Source organism: Phyllostomus hastatus, unplaced genomic scaffold (genome assembly GCF_019186645.2).
Source record: "Phyllostomus hastatus isolate PE091 unplaced genomic scaffold, TTU_PhHast_1.1 phas_contig_209, whole genome shotgun sequence".
NCBI classification, from domain to species: domain Eukaryota; kingdom Metazoa; phylum Chordata; class Mammalia; order Chiroptera; family Phyllostomidae; genus Phyllostomus; species Phyllostomus hastatus.
In genome coordinates, this window is record NW_025333735.1 from 16,166,127 (window position 1) to 16,186,598 (window position 20,472).

The 20,472-nt window shown below is 37.3% G+C and overlaps 1 protein-coding gene across 2 annotated transcripts in view; it reads right to left on the reverse strand.

Moving 5' to 3' along the window:
• LRRC7 (leucine rich repeat containing 7) overlaps positions 1-20,472 on the reverse strand; it is a 495,696-nt gene that overhangs the window by 179,569 nt on the left and 295,655 nt on the right. For both annotated transcript variants that reach the window (XM_045835283.1, XM_045835282.1), the window contains one exon: positions 9,163-9,226. In XM_045835283.1, coding sequence (XP_045691239.1) covers positions 9,163-9,226 — 64 coding nt within the window. The remainder of the gene's footprint in view (positions 1-9,162; positions 9,227-20,472) is intronic.

Consider the following 20,472-nt stretch of genomic DNA (forward strand, 5'->3'; position numbering starts at 1 on the left):
AAATAACCAAAATCAAAGCACAGTTAAATGACATAGAGACTAAAAGCACAATTCTAAGGATCAATGAATCCAGGGGCTGGTTCTCTGAAAAGATAAACAAAATCAACAAGCCTTTAAGCAGACTCATCAAGAAAAAAAGAGAGAGAGGACTCAAAGAAACACAATCAGAAATGAAAGAGGAGAGATTACAACTGATACCATAGAAATACAAAGGATTGTAAGAAATTGCTATGAAGAACTGTATGCCAAGAAATTTGAAAACCTAGATGAAATGGACAAATTTCTAGAAAAATGTAATCTTCCAAAACTCAATGAAGAAGAAGCAGAAAGTCTGAATAGACCTATAACAGCAGATGAAATTGAAGCAGTAATCAAAAACTCCTGACACACAAAAGCCCGGGACTGGATGGTTTCAGAGGAGAATTCTATAAAGCATTTAAGGAAGAGCTAACCCCTATCCTTCACAGACTATTCCAAAAAATCCAAGAAGACAGAAGACTCCGAAACTCTTTTTATGAAGCCAGCATCATCCTAATCCCAAAACCAGATAAAGACACAACAAAGAAAGAAAACTTCAGGCCAATATCGCTGATGAACATAGACGTTAAAATCCTCAACAAAATATTGGCAAACTGCATCCAAAAATACAGTAAAAAGATCATAAACCATGACCAAGTGGGGTTCATCCCAGGGATGCAAATATGGTTCAATATTTGCAAATCAGTAAATGTAATACATCACATAAACAAAAGCAAAGACAAAAACCACATGATCATATCAATAGATGCAGAAAAAGCACTTGATAAGGTACAGAACCCATTTATGATAAAAACACTCAGCAAAGTAGGAATAGAGGGAGCATTCCTCAATATAATAAAGGCCATATATGAGAGACCTACAGCCAACATCATACTCAATGGGTAAAAACTAAACTCTTTTCCACTAAGATCAGGAACAAGACAAGGCTGTCCACTTTTACCACTTTTATTCAATATAGTATTGGAAGTGTTAGCCACAGTGATCAGACAACAAAAGGAAATAAAAGACATCCAAATCAGAAAGGAGGAAATGAAACTGTCACTGTTTTCAGATGACATGATAGTGTACACAGAAAATCAATCCTATAGACTCCACCAAAAAACTGCTTGACCTAATAAATGAGTTTGGCAAAACAGCAGGATACAAAGTCAATATCCAGAAATCAAAGGCATTTTTGTATACCAACAATGAAACAGCAGAAGCAGAAATCAAGAAAGAAATCCCATTTGATATAGCAGAAAGAAAAATAAAATACCTAGGAATAAACCTAACCAAAAAGGTAAAAGACCTGTATTCAGAAACTACACAACATGAAGAAAGAAATCAAGGAAGACACAAACAAATGGAAACATATACCATGTTCATGGATTGGAAGAATTAACATCATCAACATGTCCATATTACCCAAAGCAATTTACAGATTCAATGCAATACCTATTAAAGTACTAATGGCATATTTCACAGACATAGAACCAACACTTCAAAAATTCATATGGAACCATAAACAACCCTGAATAGCTGCTGCAATTTTGAGAAAGAAGAGCAAAGTAGGAGGGATCTCAATATCTGATACCAAACTGTATTACAAGGCTACTGTAATCAAAGCAGCCTGGTATTGGCATAAAAACAGACACATAGACCAATGGAACAGACCAGAGAGCCCAGAAATAAACCCAAGTCTCTAAAATCAATTAATATTCAACAAAGGGAACAGCAACATAAAATGGAATAAAAATAGCCTCTTCAACAAATGGTGTTGGGAGAACTGAATGGCTATGTGCAAAAAAATGAAACTTGAGCACCAACTTACACCATACACAAAAATAAATTCAAGGTGGATAAAGGATTTAAATATAAACCATGCCACCATTAAAGTCTTAGAAGAGAACATAGGAGGGAAAGTCTCAGATATTTCATGCAGCAACATTTTTACTGATATGTCCCTTAGAGCAAGAAACATAAAGGAAAGAATAAACAAATGGGACCTCATCAAAATAAAAAGCTTTTGCATGGCTAAAGAAAACAGTATTAAAATAAAAAGAGAACCAACCATGTGGGAAAACATATTTGCCAATGATACCTCAGCAAGGGTTTAATCTCCAAAATATATAAGGAACTTACACGACTCCACTCTAAGAAGACAAGCAATGCAATTACAAAATGGGCAAAGGACTTGAACAGACACTTCTCCAAGGAGGACACACAGAGGATCCAGAGACACATGAAAAGGTGCTCAATATCGCTAGCTATCAGAGAGATGCAAATTAAAACCACAATGAGATACCACTTCACACCAGTCAGAATGGCCATCATAAACAAAGCAACAAACAACAAGTGTTGGAAAGGTTGTGGAGAAAAGGGAACCCTAGTGCACTATTGGTGGGATTGCAGACTGCTACAACCACTATGGAAAACAGTATGGAATTTCCTCAGAAAACTAAAAATGGATCTGCCTTTTGACCCTGCATTTCCACTGCTGGGATTATATCCTAAGAACCCTGAAACACCAATCTGAAGGAACCTATGCACCCCAGTGTTCATAGTAGCACAATTTACAATAGCCAAGTGCTGGAAGCAACCTAGGGGCCCATCAGTAAATGAATGGATCAAAAAACTATGGTACATTTACACAATGGAATTCTATGCAGCAGAAAGAAAGAAGGAGCTCCTATCCTTTGTGACAGCATGGATGGAACTGGAGAGCATTTTGCTAAGTGAAATAAGTCAGGTGGTGAAAGACAAATACCATATGATCTCACCTTTAACAGGAACCTAAACAACAAAACAAACAAGCAAGCAAAATATAACCAAAGACACTGAAATAGAGAACAGGCTGACAGTGACCAGAGGGGAGAGGGGAGGGAATTTCAGGGGAATTTCAGGGGAAAAGGGGAAGGGTTTATAGGAACAAATATAAAGAGCATGTGGACAAAAACTAGGGGCGGGTGGAAATGGGAGGGATGTGGGGAGGGATGGGTGGGTGGGCTGGGATGAGAGTAAAATACAGAAAACTATACTTGAACAACAATTAAAATAAAATTAAAAAAACAAATATACCTCTGAACGTTAAAAAGAAAAGTCCATGTGTCTAAGTTGGAGAGACTTATCCTGTCAGATATCAAAAATGAATTGTTTTTGATAATTAAGACTAGTTTGGTACCTGGAGAGTAAACTGGCCAATGAAGAAAGTAACCTCTGAATATATGAAAATCCTATGTTAAGAGGTGACACTTATATTCAGGTGTAAAGGAAGGACTGCTTAACGAGTGTTGCTTGTAACACTGAGAATATGTTAAGAAAAATATGATACATGCACTGTAAAATAATTAAGTTCAGATAGATATAAAGTTGACAATGAATAATGAAACCTTGAAACATCTAGAAGAAAACACATGAAAAGATCTGTTTGACTTTGGGGAGGCAAAAAGTTCTTTTTTTTTTTAAAGTATAATGGTCTCCATTGTACCCCCGTCCTCACCCTGCCCCACCCATGCCCTCCTTCCACTCTGGAACCCACCCCCTTTGGCTTTGTCCATGAGTACTTCATACATGTTCCTTGATGGCCCTTCCCCTCTTATCTCCTGTTATCCCTCTCCCCCCATCTTCTTTGGTTACTGTCAGTTTGTTCTTTATTTCAACGTCTCTGGTTGTATTTTGCTTGCCTATTGAGGAGGCCAGAAAATATGCTAGATATATAAAAAGTACATGTTTTATTATATTTCAATTAAGAACTTCTAGTTGTCAAAATATAACATGAAGAAAGTACAAAGAGTACAGAGACTGGGAAAAAAAAACATCTGTAGTACATACAGCCAACAAAAGATCAGTGTCTAGAATATACAAAAGATCCCTATAAATCTGTGGGAAAAATAAACCAATAGAAAAATGTGCAAAAATACATAAACAGGTATTTCACAGGAGAGGAAATTCAATTTGCCCCAAACATATGGAAAATCATCAATTGCATTAGAAATCAGAGATAGGCAAATTAAGATTGTAATTAAGACAGTGCTACTGTACAGCCATTGTATTGACACAGATGAGAAGTCCTGCAATGTCAAGTGTGGGTGAAGATGTGAAGCACGAGAACTCTTACACACCACTGGCAAATGAGTGCAGCTATTTCTTGGGGGTGGGAGGAAAAGCATTATTTTTGGAGTTGTATATGTACACAATTTATGACCAGAAAATTCTACTTCTAAATACATGCCTTAGATAAACTCTTGCAAACGTGCCCTTATAGGAATATTCATAGCAGCAATGTAATAAAAATAACTGGGCAAAAATTATTATCTATGAAGAAAATAAAAGTTTCAGTATAGTCATATTGTACAAAGCTTATGAACAAGCAAAGTAAAATAATACAATATTTAGAGATGCACATAAATGTAGGGAAGGTTAAACAAAATTCAGGATTGTAGTCACATCTGGGAATGGGGAAAAATTAAGTCAGAACATACAGATAGCGTTATAGGATGGGTGATGTTCATAGGCATACATTTTATTGTTTTGTAACTTAGTTATGCATTAAGTAAATTACTTTAAATGTATCAAATTTTATATAATACAATTTCAAGTCTCTTTGATTTCATTATTTTCTCATAAATTTGAGTTTTAATTCACTATCTATTTTTTGGTGATTATTTGACAGCCTTTCTAATTCAGCTGTGGAGAAAGCTTATAATTAATAATGCTTATGTAGAATCTAATTATTTGATCTTGATAATCATGAATTAATATAAAATAGATTTCATACTCTAATTTGGTGAATAGAAACATCTCTATAAAAACATATAACCAGTATGCATTATGCCAGAGCTACAGTGAAATTTCAAATTTCATTCCTCTGACCTCCCTTGCAGGAGATCAAGAAGTCTAGCCTGCCCTGGGCTCTTCCTCTGCAGTAATTTCTCCCTTTGTGGTGGGGAGGAGAGGTGGAGGAGACAAGGGAACTTCCCACAGAACATAATGAGGAAATGCTCCTCTGTTGACCACTGTACTCCTTGTCTTCCTCTCCCACTGTCTATTGCTGCTCTGTTGTCAGTGCTTTGTTGCCCACATTCTCATAGATGGCTGAACCCTAAATGGCACATGGACCACATTGCAGTCTGTTATTCATTGCCCTGGACCCAGATCTTCTCTTTTTCTAGCTTGCAGAAAACTTTCTTATTTTGCTTCTCCTGACTAACTTTTTTGACGAACTGTCCCATAGCACTGCTGTTAAGGGCTATATGTGACACTTTCCTGCATGCCATGGCATTCTCCTTTCTAGTGCGGAGAGGAGAGGAGAGATGCTGGGAGCTGGAAGCTGGGGCTAAGTTAGAGGGATGGTCAGTCATTAGGGCCTCACACTGTTTCACCTATTGACCCCTTTATCCTCCAGGCTCTGCTGCTCAATCAGCTCCATTTTCCAGGCTCCATTTTGGTGCTCTGGTTTTTCTTCCTCTGTTCAGGACTCATAGGGACTCTTAGTGCACTGGGTAGATCTATATATACCAGAAATAAATACCTCCCATAAGGCTCTGGGCCCTGGGATAATGACTGAATCTGTTTTAGTGGCCCTGACCATTCTGTGACTTTGGGAAGTTCCAGGTCATTAGGTGACAGTTAGAAGGCTGTTCTACACTGAGTACACAGATGATTTTTAATGATTGATGTTATTTAACTGCACAAATCAACCTAATAGTGTAGCATCTCTGACCTGGCTCCAAATAATACACATTTGATCGCATAAAAGGAAAATGAGGAGGAGGAAGGGCAGGAAGAATATACCAGAAAATATTAATAATGATTATATAAGGGGATGAGATTGTGGATGACTTTTACTATTATATTATACATCTTTTAACTTTCTAAATTTTGAAAAATAAACATTTTTAATTTTATATTGATAAGAGTAAGAAATAAAAGAAACAGTTAAAAAAGACTTTAAGAATCTACTACGTTCTCAGAATTTTCCCCAGTATTTTCTGGTGGTTACTCCTGTTAGAAAGATAAGATAATGCCTTCTGTTTAGAATTTTTCATTATAGCAAAGGCATCCTTAAATAGATATTTCAACTTCAAATCTCATTTGGGATATTTATATTGATTCTTAAGCAACACATTTTTGTTCTTTTTATTAGGTTTTCATATTCTAAGATTTAAACAAAATTAACTTATTGTCATCTTCTCTCCACATCTGTCTCTTTACCATGTCACACAAAATGAATCATCTAATAGTAATCTCCCAGGCATCAATATCTAGCTGCAGAACAGAATTTAATTCTATTTCCTCCATATGAAATTATTTCTAGAGGCCTCTTATCAGAGCAAATTCTCTTATTTTCTCATTAAAGGTTGTATTGTCAGAGAAACAATAGCTAGTTCCATACATATGACTAATAGAAGCTAGACATTTGATTAAAAGTGAGTAACACTAGAAATATAAAGTTTCATAATTGTGTTCCCCCCACCACTCCAAATAACTGTGTATTATCAAATTAAGTGTCCTAGGTAAATGAACAAAATTAAAAAGAGACTATTTTGTGACTAGTATAGAATATTGAGAGTTCAAAAACTAAAAAAAAAGTTTCTGCTCAGATGATTTCTTAGTAACCACATAGCATAAGTTAAAATACATGCATTTTAACTTTATTTCTAGTAAGTCTATTTTAAAAAGATAAATATAGTCCATTCATTTTTGTTGATCTAAATATTTATAGTAAAATAATGATTCACAAATTATCCAAATGAAAAGTTTGCAAATTGATATATATATACCTACATAATCAAAATTAATTGAAACATACAGGGCCCAGCAGAAATAATGCCTGGTAAGTGTGGCTGGTAGGGTAATAATATTGGTGTGATAATTTATAGATTTAACTTAAACATTTCACCTGAAATGTCATATGATGTGCTTCAGTGTGATATTGTTATGTTACAGAATTACTTGCTTATGATTTTATAATAAAAGATTTTGAAATAAAAGGGGGTGTTATTTGGGCTAGACCCTGTGTATTAAATGTTTATTATTGAGTCTGTTGCATAAAGTCCTCTCAAAAAGCCTATGGAGTAGGTGAGATTGATACCCTTATTTTACAAAAGAAGATGCTGAGGATAGAGAGTGAGCTACAAACCCAAAGGTACCCAGCTAGCCAGAGATGGAGTTGAGTCAAGCCTCAGTTGTTTTAATCCACTGTCTGTTTTTTCAGCTACATCTCTTCATAGAAGCATAGATAGCTTAACAACTAATTTTAAAACTGTCAGCATTAACTAGTTTTGCCACCATCTGTTATTTACTATCCTTACTCATCTCTCTCCCTATATTAATATTTATCTACTTTTAAAAATGCCAGAGGTGCATTAGACTATATACTGGGCGCTCTCCTTATAATTTCCAGTTGAGGCCACTTTGCAGGCTGCCCTATCACAACTCTGGATGCATACAAAGCAGGGCAAACTTGGCAGTGTGATGTAGTGGCAGAGGCAGGCTCTGAACATTGTACTTGGCTTCTGTCATTTTGCACATCTTGTAGACACAGCCTATGTGTACTGGCTATAGTGCCACCATAGGAGTTATGGTTGGTGAAGCACCTTTACAACAGAAACCAGGGGATGGACTGCTAAACCTGGTGCTGGAAGGAAGCCAGAGCAGAGACTCATGTATCTACAGCCAATGAGAGCTGAGTAGTGGCAATGCCAGCAAGATGGAAATGGCCAGTGCTCCCAGGGAATATTGCCTGACCCCCAAAACTGACAACAGCTTTAGAACTGCAGATTTAACACAGGAGACTGGACCAGTTGCAGACAGCAGCCCAGGGAACAGCACAGGTGCTCCCAAAGAGCTTCTGAAAAGCAGCCTGAGGCCAGGGAGTCCCTTGTTCTCAGGGGAGAGAAAGACCCATAGCCTTCTTTGCTCTTTCACCAATTACGTTGTAAGGAGAGAAGCAGGGGAGGTGAGAGGACCCATGAGAGACTGAACCTTTATGCAAAGGAAGGCAAGCACAACCTAAAGGGATCATGTTAGTTTTTAAAGCAGTTTAAACTTTTAATCACAGAAAAATAAAAGTCAGTTTTTACCTTCATTAAATGTCTAATAGAGGGTGGGATAATGACCAGATTAGGTATGATCAGAGTAGAAGCTAATTTCTTTGCATACTCAATATGCTGTGTAAATTACACTGTCACCCTGTACACAGACATTTACTGGGAATCACTTTTTTCCAGGGCTGTACCTGCATTATCTCATTTATTCTCTCACAAGCCCTGTAAGGGAGGAACCATGCTAACCTTTCTTTTACATAAGAGGAAAAGGAGGTGTAGAGAGGTTGTGCAGTTTACACACAGTCACATCGCTAGCAACAGAGCTAAAATGGAAAAGCTGATTACTTAAATGCTTTAATTTAAAAAATAGATAAAATACATTTTAGATGAATTGGATTTTTGAAATTTGAAGATGTTCAAGTGGGAGAATTCTAAATAAAGAAAGCTGGATATGCTTGTAAAGGGGTATGTGTTTTCTAATTTGCATTTGAGATTTTCGTTTTCAGACAAATTTGAAAGAAGACAAGCCTGAAGGGAGCACTCAAAATTTGGTCAATTTTGATGGCAGTGAGGTGGTAATATGTGTTCACTGGAAAGACATTTTCAGTACAATTAGCAATTGAAGATGGTTGACTTCTCCTCTCTACTAAGAAGCCTCTAAGGCAGAAAGTCTTCAAAGTATAGACTTAGAGGTAAGTCTTGGATTAATTCCTGTTCAACCACAGTAAAGCATTTAAGTTGGTGACTGCTCTGAGATCATTTCCATAAAGTTAACATAACAACATGTCAAAGCAGGACGAAATGAGATAACATTTGTAACACACCAAACATGGTGTCTTCCACATAGATTTTGGTGCTCAAAACTGTCAATCTGCATTTGCTTATGCCCCTTTACTTGGCGAATCCTAGTATTATCCAGTTCTCTGGGGCTTACTATTGAGTTAAACAATTACTTTAATCACCAGATTTTATTTTGTTTTTTATATTTAGAAAATGCAATTGCAAATGTGTTGATTAAATACCTGGGGCTACAAAGACAGAGCAAGAAAACTCTCCTGGGGTGTAGTTATCAGGTTTAGAAAATGCATTTGCTTACCAGTTCACTGAATTCATTATTGCCTAGGTCAAGTCTTTCCAGCTGGGCCAGTTTGTGCATTGACCTATAACAGATGGAAAAAAAATACTATCATAAGGCAATGAATGACACATTATTTCAGAGGACATTTCACCTCCCATTAGATTTACCTGGTTGTATAGTGTACAAAAATGGGGCCATTTTTCAGCAAGAATTAAGCTGCAAATAACAGTAATAATGTATGAAAAAATGTCACCTGAAGACCTTTAGTAGTTTACCACGTTCCCAAATGCCGGTCTAGTTGGAATACAGGGTTGCCTGTTTGATAAAAACCTGGGAGGCTTGCTAAACATCTACACCAGTAGAAGGTGTAGATTGAAGCCCCAACAACTATGTTTTTAAGAGTCACCACAGGTTTGGGAGCCGATGGATAACCCAATTCCTAGCAAGGCATTCTAAACCTCTACAGAAAGCCCTGACAGGTGAGGCTCTGTTGGCTGTGTGTCGTCCTGCAAAGCAAAAGGTCATGCCTGGGTTGCAGGCTCATCCTCCACTGGGGCTCATGGGAGAGGCAACCAATCGATGTTTCTTCTCCTTTCTTCCTCCCTCCCTTCCCCTCTCTTTAAAAATAAATACATAAAACCTTAAAAAAGATAAAACTCCACAATATAGACACAATAGCATCAGCAATCTTGTCATTTTCTACATTCTTAAATGAACTTCTGCTAAAAACAAACAGTTGTACTCACTGTCTCCTAAATATTTTGGCTTGTATGCTTTGAACAATTGCAAAACCTTGGGCAATAGTTGCTGCCAAAGGTTAGAGGCATCTTAGCCAGTCTGTAACACAGCCTTTGCTTTTTTTTGTTTATGTGCTAGCTGCTAATCTATAATCACTCTGTCAAATTGTCCAAAAAAATGTTCCTTTTAGAAGAACGTATGTAATAGGTTTTTAATTTTATCAGGATATAAGTAGGTAAAGCTTTGTCAGAAGAATAAAATAGAACTCACAGCATTTTTATGATAGTAGTATCCTTTTTGAGCATTCATTCACTCACTCAGTTTGTGTTTTCTTCAGTTACCATGTGGACACTGGCCTTCCAAAGATTTCTGGGACTCAGGGATCCCCAACCTTGGAACTATTGACATTTTGACTGGTTGCTTCTTTGATGTAGGGATTGTTGTGAGCTTTGTAGGATGTTGACCATGTCCTACACAGTCTGTACTCTGAAAGAGTAATTTTCTGTGTGGGAACGACCTTTAAATGAATAAATACTTCACAGGGTGATAAGTGCTAGGATAAAAGTATGTATAGATTGCCACAGGAGCTCACAAAAAGGAACACGTAGCAGTCTAGTAATTCGGAAAACTTCAAGAAGAAGTGACATTTCAGCTGGGTTTTGCAGAATCTTGCTCTATGAATCAGATGTTTACACATATAAAAAGAAACAATAAAGATGATAAAGGAGTACAATGTTAACATGTATTCTCAAAGGAAGTAAAAGGTTCTGGTCCAGAGCAACTCTAAAAATTTCTGTCAAAGTTTGTTGCAGGACACCCCCTTGTCCTATCCTCATGGCTGGATGAAGGGCCCTCTGGGATGCGGTGATCTTGTGCACTGTAGGCGGTTAGCAGCATCAAGGCCTCTACCTACCAGGTGTCAGCAGCACCCCCCCCCCCCCCCCCAGTTTTCAAACTGAAATGTCTCCAGACATTTTCAAATGTGCCTTGGGATGGGGTGATTACTGATAGACAGGAGGGTGAATTTCTTACCTCCATTTGTTTACTTCCTTTCAATACTAGGTGGGTCCCCACGTGGCCTCTCCTTATGTAATTTAGGCCAGCGTGCTGGAGAGAGGTACTCATTTGACTTTGTACCTTCTTCCTTACAATAAGCACATGTGAGCCTGGGTCCTATGTTTCTGTCCCCAGAGGGAGCCAACTAGTGTGATTTCCCCTTACAAATGACCAGGCTTGAAGACACGCTTAACTCATAGGTCAGTGAGCAAATATTAAGACTTGGTTACAAGTTTGGGTCACATTCTCAGTCAGTAATGCTGAAAATTTGGTCTTGATCTAGCTGAACCCAATATCTTGCTGAGTTGTAAGTTTACCTATTTATCTAATGGAAATTCTAATAAAATGTGTTGTATTAAATGAAGTTTACCAATCCATCATCATATTATATGTAAAACTGTAGAAATGTATTAAATTTGCATGATTGTTACTGTTACCATTGCTGTCTCTCCTGCCTCTCATGCTCCCCTGAGAATTTCAGAGCTGGTACCTTCGTCTCATCCTAACTCCTGTCTCCTCCTCAGATTGTCTGTCCTCACTACCCAAACAAAAGCTTCTTTCTGCCTTCCCTTTATATATTTTTAATTCTGTTTCATTGTCTTCTTAACATGTTCCATGGGTATAGTCGTGTGTTTTTTGTTAGCTAATCATTTCCCCTGCTTGATTTAAGCACCATGAGAGCCAGTAACTTGCCAATCTTATTCACTGCATCAGTAACTTCTCAATCTGTGTTTAATGAAGACATTCATACAGATGTGAATGGATGATTCTTAACCAGCCAGAGGCTTGAATTCTAGAATATTTACAAAGATGCACCACTAATTTCTATCAGCCATCTACAATCAGTTAAAAGTTGCCAAGGAGGTATCCTGATAGGCCTGTTTTAAGGAGCACTGTGATGAATATATATTAGCTTAAGTATTGTGGAATATGCAGGACAGATAATGGCAGATGGTCTGAGGTTCACCAGTTTCTGGATACTTAAATCTTATGTTAAGTTGACTTCTTGATATTTTCAATAACATGCCTTTTAAAAATTCAAATAATAAAAGAAATACTCAGTGAATTCTTAGGGATGTTTTTTATTTCTCTGAATGTCTAAAACATAGCAAGAAAACTATGGATGCAAAGCGGTGAAGGATTCAGACTGCCTGTGTCCAAATCCTTATTCTACCATCCACCAGCTGTTGACTTTGAACAAATTAAAAGACACCTTTTCACTTTAGTTTTCTCACACGGAATACAGGGATGCTAATAAGAATCCCCACATTGTAGGACAATTGGGATTAATACAGCAGTATTGGTAAAGCACATGTGCTGACACAGAGTAAGTGCTCTGTCAGAGTTAGCATTTAGAATACTTAAGGAAGGCTTTCAGAGTTGAAAATAACTTAAGAAATTGTCTAAGGCAGAGTTTCCTAAGTTCTTCCAAGGACTTATAGGTGGTGTTTGACTTTAAAAGAGATTCAGGTGGCCAGTACATTTTGGCAAAGCTTACTGAAAAAATGTTAGATTTCTTATTGGCATGACTTCTCAGATCAAATATAGAAATGTTCATTGTGATGCTCTAACACGTTGAAATAGCTCAGACAGCATCCTGTTTATAGGACCAAGAACATTTTTCTTATCCTTCCTATAGTACATTTCTTAGACTAGGACCATACTTTGAAAAATTTTTTTGAAGATGATAAAATATTGAGTTCTTGTTTGTTCCAGTCTGTGAAATCACCTACATACTTAAGTCATGAAAACACAGGCCTAGGTATATTTAAGCATCTTATTAAGAATATTTAAATGCCATCAAACCACATTCATTTGTCTGCTTGAAATTCTGACCCGTTAGAAGTTCAGGTCACCTCAGCTCCCAATATCCACTCCAGGCTCTCCTTGTGTTTTTGACTGCTTTGGGTGTGACACCCTGACCTGACTTTTACATTCCCCTCGAAGGCCACATTGGTTTTTGCTCTTTGGCATTCTTCACTGGAACCTCAGTAAAGGAACATGCTCATTTCCTAGGGAGAGGAGAGTTGGTGACTTGCTCCAGGTCACACACAGAAAGTTAGTGACAGAGCTGACATAGAATCGCCTCCATCTAAATCTGGCCTGATTTATTTGGCTTAATCATCGATTAAATCTGAATGTTTTTAGGGAAAGTATGTGCTCTACTTCTCACTCTGGTCTACAAGGGGACTTTTTACTGTAAAAAGCCAGGTAGAAAGTGTTTCAGGTTCTGCTGCCCAGGTGGTCTCTTTCTCAATTACTCAGTTCTGCCATTGTAGGACAAAAGTAGGTACAGATGCCACTGTGCCTAAGAGTAGGCTAACAAACAATCATGGCAGTGACCCAATTAAGCTTTCTTTACAAAAAAAGATATGCCAGGTTTGGACCACAAGCCATAGATTCCCAACCTCTGGTCACATTAGGCCCTAAAATCTTACATTCAGATGATTTTATGGGTTTAAGATATAAGATTGGCCCCTAAGAATCTTTATATTTTCAAACCCTTGAATATAGATATGACAGATAAATTAAGGACTGAGGGTACTTATTATTAGGGAATTGCCACAAAATAACTATTTATATATTACTGGAAATTCTCATTTTTAGGGTACATGCTACTGGAATCCAGAGACATCTTTTAAATACTGTCATTTGAGTGCATTTATGAATATTCAGTTCTTACTAGCATGCTATTACTTTATAACATTTATCCAATTACAAATCTGAAAAAAGATTCCATTTGGAACAAAGATGGAAAATAATGCTATATCTAGGTTCATCTGTTACTTTGATAAAATTATACAATCTATAATTTTCTTTTTATGAGAGTAAGAGGTTTTATGTATTTAAATACACAATTACCTCTGAAGCCACACAGAGTTGGCAGGAGTGTTGTTCGCTCATAAATTTTGTGCAGTGGCTTGGGTTGCTGACTCTCACAGGATTCTGAAAATGTTGGGCATGAGCTTATGCATTATGGGCTCATGCATTCCAGCTTTTAACTTGTCTTTTAAATGTGCTCAAATACTCTCTCTAATTAGTGACTATACATGGCACAAGAATAGGAAAACTCCTTTCTGCCATTATTGTCTGATACCTTTCTCTTAGTGAAAGTTAAAGGACACACTCACTATCTTTCCACTTTGCTTAACCTGTGTCCTATGTTTAAGGAACATTTACATTTTATAATTTAGGCCTGTCAATTTTACCATATTATCATGTTCTTTCCTTGTTAATAATCTCTTATTAAGTGAACCTCATATTATGAATTTTTTGAAACAAATTGTTCTTTTTTTAAGATTTTTATTTATTTTTAGAGGGATAGGAGGGAGAAAGAGAGGCAGAGAAACATCAATGTGCAAGAGATACACTGGCTGGTTGCCTCTTGCATGCCCCCAACCAGGGATCCAGCTTGCAACCCAGGCACATGACCTGACCAGGAACTGAACCAGCAACCTTTCAGTCCACAGGCTGGCACTCAATCCACTGAGCCACACCAGCCAGGGTGAAACAAATTGTTCTTTATACCACAGGCACTAAACATTATAATGCCTAGGAATTCTTTAAAAATGCAACTGCTGGCATACCTCATGTTGAAGAAACATAAACTTATCATCTTTACACACCAGGAAAAATTAAAAACCCAGTGCCCAATGGCAGATGCAACAATTTCTATGACAAAATGTTTTATATAAAAATTTCACTTGATTATTACCATAAATCAATGTCATAGCTATGATTTTTATGTATCCCCTTTCACTTCAATTCAATTTCTTCCTCAGAATAAAAACAAAAAGCTGAACTGGCTTCCTGGAATTTTCTAGAAGGATATGTAACCAAACTAGTTTGTCAACAAATATTAGAGAGACAATTTTTTAGACAAGTATGCTAATGTTTCTCAAAATGTTACTTTTTACAGTATTTAAATTATCACACTAAACAAATATATATTTTGTCACATATTTTCAGTTTTGCTTTGAGGATGCTTTTTTCTTTAAAAAATTTAACATTTAAAGGCTTAAATTGATCTTGTGATGTCTTATGGAAAAAAAGTCCCCTAATTACTTATCTCTAATTTAAAGCACAGCATGAAAAAAGTGATTCTGTATGAAGAAATAATCTCACAAGTAATCTCTCAAGAATACTTCTAGTTTATATAGTAAGGCATACTTGTTCAGTGACACAGATTGAAGTGAAAAGCAGAATCTTAAGAATAGCAATGGGATCTAAGACACATTCTGCACTAATTCCTTCTAATGTAAGGTCTAATTAGATTGAAGAGGAGCCTGAATTTCATTTCTCTCTCTCCAGAATTCTTGGGTTTATAACCAGAATCAATCATTCATTTACTTTGTTCATGGATTTTCCCACTGGCCAAAAAATATTGTGTGTCCTCAAGACACACTCAAGACAATGCAGCCAGATATACTTGTAATGTTTTCTGGACTCTTTGTGGGGGAAAAGGCACCATGGAAATGGGAACTATGCCCATTATTTTTGTGATGCTGCACTACTTGGGGTGAGGCTCAGAGCTCACACTGCAGTAGTGCAATCAAAAGGTTATGAGAGACATAACCAGCTATGAAGATGCTCATTTTCACTAGAATATGTTGCAACATACACTACATACTCATGAAGACATTTTGGATAGTACTGAAAAAATACTTGATGCGGACCCCAGCTTGTGAAGTCCACATCATTATGGATGAAATGAGACATTCACACAGATTACTGAATCCAGTGGAAGAAAAAGGACAGCATGGCTTTCTGTCAAGGGAAGCAAAAGCCTCAGCCCTTGCTCCAATAAGCTTTTATTGTCTTACTGGGCACATTACAAGAAGCTCCTCATTAACTATGCACAGGCTTGCTTTAGGTGGTTACATTTTACAGAAAATAAAGGAGCCAATGCCGCTAATCACATCACAGAAGAGGGATATTTGCAAATGAAAAGGTAAAAGTAGTTAGACAGGTTACACTTACCCTTGGAAGGTTTAGCATGGTTTTTAGGAAGTTGCTTTGCAGTAAATGTCCTCAATTCAAGGTGAGGGTGTTTTAGCAAAAAGCAAGACTCATAGAGGCCTAAGTACATTGCAGGCCTGATTCCCCATGGGAGAACCTATCCATGGGCTAGTGGACCCTGTGCATCTCTGAGTGGGAGCTGGGCCCACGCCATGCAGAACAATCTACTACAATACTTAGAGTTAAGTTATTTTAAAACTTTTACAGGACTTCCAGTCAAGATAGTGGTGCAGCAAGGTATGTCTTACCTCTTTGCATAACCACATCAAAATTACAACTAAAATATAGAACAACCATCAGGAATTTCATAAATCGAGTGGACTGGAAGTCTGATAACTATGGAATTAAAGAAACCATAGGGATATCTTGGGAGCGAGGAGTGCCAGTCCCACACTTGGCCCCGCAGCCCAGGTTTCCAGTGCCAGGAAGATAAGTACCCTCAACTTCTGGCTGCAAAAGTCTGTGGGGATTGAGTCAGTGGAAGAAACTTCCAGAGCCCCAAGCAGTTCCTTTTAAAGAACCCACACATGGACTCAGCTACTCAGTCTCATTCCCTCTGAGTTTCAGCAGCAGGGTAGCAGGTTGAAAGGCACTAGGTATACAGGGAGAAGCTGAAGTGTCTGGCATCAAGGTGAGCAGAGGCCATTGTACCTTTGTTAAACACTCCCCACAGAAAGCTGATAGGCTGGTGCCATATTTGAGCCTCCATCAACCTTGCTAACACTGTGACCTGCCCTGGAGATCCCCAGAGGCTCTGCTCTGCCTTACTTAACTTATGGGATCACTCAAACTCCTTTTCCATAAAAGGATGGCTGGTCTTGGCTCTTAAATCCCATCAAACAAGCAACAGCTGGCTTCAGTGAGCCCTAGTAGCAGACAGATTAGAACCACAGCTTGGCTTCACCTGGGAATCTCCAAGCTCAGCACCAGTAACAATCATCTCAGATTGCTTTAGGGCTCAGGCAGAGTGTCCTGGGTGAAACGCAGGTGGAGGCTGACCTTGGCCTGCACTATCCAGGGAACCCCAGGGCCAAGGGACCCAGTGGACAGTTACAGACCATGTCAGAGTACCTCCACACTTCCCCTGACAGCTGATCCTCCATGGAGGGTGGAGATTGGTGGTCAGTGGTCATAGTCAGTCCTTGTAGCTGACTGGCCTGGCTAAATCCCTCCCATTGACCTGCCGACAATAGTCAAGGCTCAACTACAAGAGAAGGGTATACTCAGACCACACAAAGGGCACATCTTGAATACCCAGCTTGGGTGACAGGGGAGGATGTGCTACTGGACCCTACAAGACACCTACTGCATCAGGCCACACTACCAAGACATGGGGTCAAAGCAGCTCCATCTAATACATAGAAACAAACACAGGGAGGCTGCCAAAATGAGGAGACAAAGACACATGGCTCAAATGAAAGAACAGATCAAAACTCCAAAAAAAGAGCTAAATGAAATGGAAGTAAGCAATCTATCAGATGCAGAGTTCAAAATAGTGGTTATAAGGATGTTCAAGGAACTTAGTGAGGACTTCAACAACCTCAAGAGGTCCAACATTTGCATAATAGGTGTGCCAGAAGGAGAAGAGAAGAAGCAAGAAATTGAAAATCTACCTGAAAAAATAGTGAAAGAAAACTTCCTTAGTTTGGTGAAGGAAATAGACATGCAAGTCCAGGAAGCACAGAGTCCCAATTACAATGTATGCAAATCCAGACACATCTTAATTAAAAGGCCAAAAGTTAAAGATAGACTCTTAAAAGCAACAAGAGAAAAGAATTTAGTTACCAATGGTTGCCAGATAGGAGGGGAGAGGAGGAGAATGGGTGAAGAAGTGAGGGGATTAAGAAGTACAAATAGGTGGTTTCAGACTAGCTATGGGGATATAAAATACAGTATAGGAAATGGAGTAGCCAAAGAACTAATATGCATGAGCCATGGACATGTTCAATGGTGGGGGATTGCCTGAGGGAGTAGGAGACACTGGGTGGAGGGGGACAAAGGGGGGAAAATCGGGACAACTGTAATAACATAATCAATAAAATATAAAATAAAATTTATATATTTAAAATATATAGATTTAAAAACTTTTTTAGATAACTGAGCAGAGAATAGCAAACAAGAATTTTTTTCTAAGAGCCTCTAATGCACAGGCATGTGCACACAGGTCTTTCAAGCACATGTTTCCCCCTATACATCCTATAAAAACATATTACTTGTCATATTGGGCTTTCTAAATATCAATTCATGTACTTCTATGTAGATTTAGCCTTAGATTGTTAATACTGTAACTGATGTACAATGCTTTGGTAACCCTGTGACTAACATGTCATTGAATTTGAACATTAGAGAATAAAGGCCTCTGAAAAGGTAGCCTGGCTGGCTTCCCAGGCAACTGTAACTGTCATTTTCCTTCCCTTTCTTCCTCAGCAGCAGTGCCTGCCCTGCATCAGAAACTGGAAATGCCAGATAATCACTAGGCAAACTTTTTTTTTTTATAGCTGAGACATGAACATATGACTCAGCTCTGGTCACTAGAATAGAAAGAGGAATCTACTGGGGGAGATTCAGAGAAAAAAACTTCTTCCTGATTTAAAAGAGGGAGGCAGACATGGTTTTCTGTTTTTTTCCCCATGGTTGGATGAGAACGTGATGTCTGGAGTTGCAGTGGACACTATGCAACCATGAGGTAACAAGTCCAAGGATGAAAGCCAACATGCTGTAGATAGCAGTGTGGAGAAACAGGAGAAGCACAGGCTTTTGATAAAATCATTAGGCTACTCCCAAAACCCTGGAACCATTACATTTGAGACTGTTATAGGCAACAATGTATTTACTATTTAAAAAGTCACTTTTACTGAGAATTCTGTTTCTCATGGCCAAAACCATCCTTCCAAACACACTCATTCTACTGCACTATGAGGTACCTATAAGAATGTGTCACATGGCTTGTTGGTGGCAGGCTAAAGCAAAACTAGAGTTTTTTTTAAGTCCCAGAAGAGGCTGATACCTCACAGATTTAAAAAAAATCCTGACTTAATAATTTGAGATTTAGTAAATTTTAAGCAAAAAATCTAAAATAAATAAAAGAAGTAATTTTAACACTTCTGATCTTGGCTGGTTAACAATACTAAGTTAACAAAGAAATGAATATCTTACTATTTAAATGAAGTACAAAGGTATTTTAAATAATTTTAAAAGAAATGGAAAATACATACAAAGTATTTGTATAGTTTTATATGTTAATTGTAATTAAAAAACATTTCTATAAATCTCTTAGATTTCAGAGTGGCTTATGTTCTTTCCTTTTCACATGTAACTTCGCTAAATGTTTCATTTGCAAAAATTATTTATTGTGTATATTTTGGTGTGATTTCTGGGATTTCTAATCTCTGTTTTGCAGAAACCATGACTGTGATCCTATATATATTTGGTTTCTTTTACTTTTATTACTCTAGGGTTTTGGAAACAAATCTTTTTTTCCTAAATTCAGTTTCTCCTCACAACAATATCTGCTTCAGACTCAACTATATATATATTTTTAGATAAAGTTATTGCTACAGATTCTTCCCTTACCATTTGAAATGCTAAAACCTACATTACTGACATATTTTTGATAGTGTCTGTCATTACATAGACATATAATTAGGTTTTATTTGAAAATTGGAGTGGTGTGTACTTTTGGCTCCATATGTTCATTTGAAATAGCAATTTAAGAACAAATTTTACTTAAAATAACTTTCTGGTTGGCTTTAACAAAAACTATTTTTTTTCTATGAAATGATTTGGCTTGAAGATTATCATGGTAAAATATGATTATAACAATCAGCACTTAGAAGTTGTGAAATCAAATCTAGTAAGCTAGCCATCAGAAATAATGGACTGTACAATAGACATAACAACAAGTAAGAATGCTACTCTAAATGAGACCATTGTGAAATGAGCTTCATCATGAAAACTCATTTTAAAGAACTGTAAAAGACACTGAAGTCTAATTGCATTATTTCTCATGATAATTATACTTACATAAAGTAAATCTTGTTTTAAAATAGTCATACATTCAGCCATTGCTTCTCAATATACTCTCAAGAAAAATTATATTTCTGAACCTGATTTTTATTGAGGAAAGATGAACTTTTTGTTAATGTGACAAAAAAACTAATTGTCCAAAGAGAAGGAAAAGTCTTCATATTATTTTTATCATTGTGGACAAAATAGCAACTTAATGATCTAAATTCTTTGATTTTTGTATGACACTGATAGTTCATTTTACAAATTCTCTGTAAAGTAAGCCTTTTAATTCATTAACCAAATCATTCATTCATTAATGTAACTAATACATGTTGAGCACATCTTCGATGCTGGGATGAGGGCTGGGATTAAGTTGTGATTGCTGCCTCAAGGTGCCTCATGACAGAGAGGAGCAGTCATAAAGGCTTACAATTAACAACAACAATGGACACACTAGGAGGTTTTTATTATGTGTGTGACAGCAATTCAAGGATTGACAAAACAATC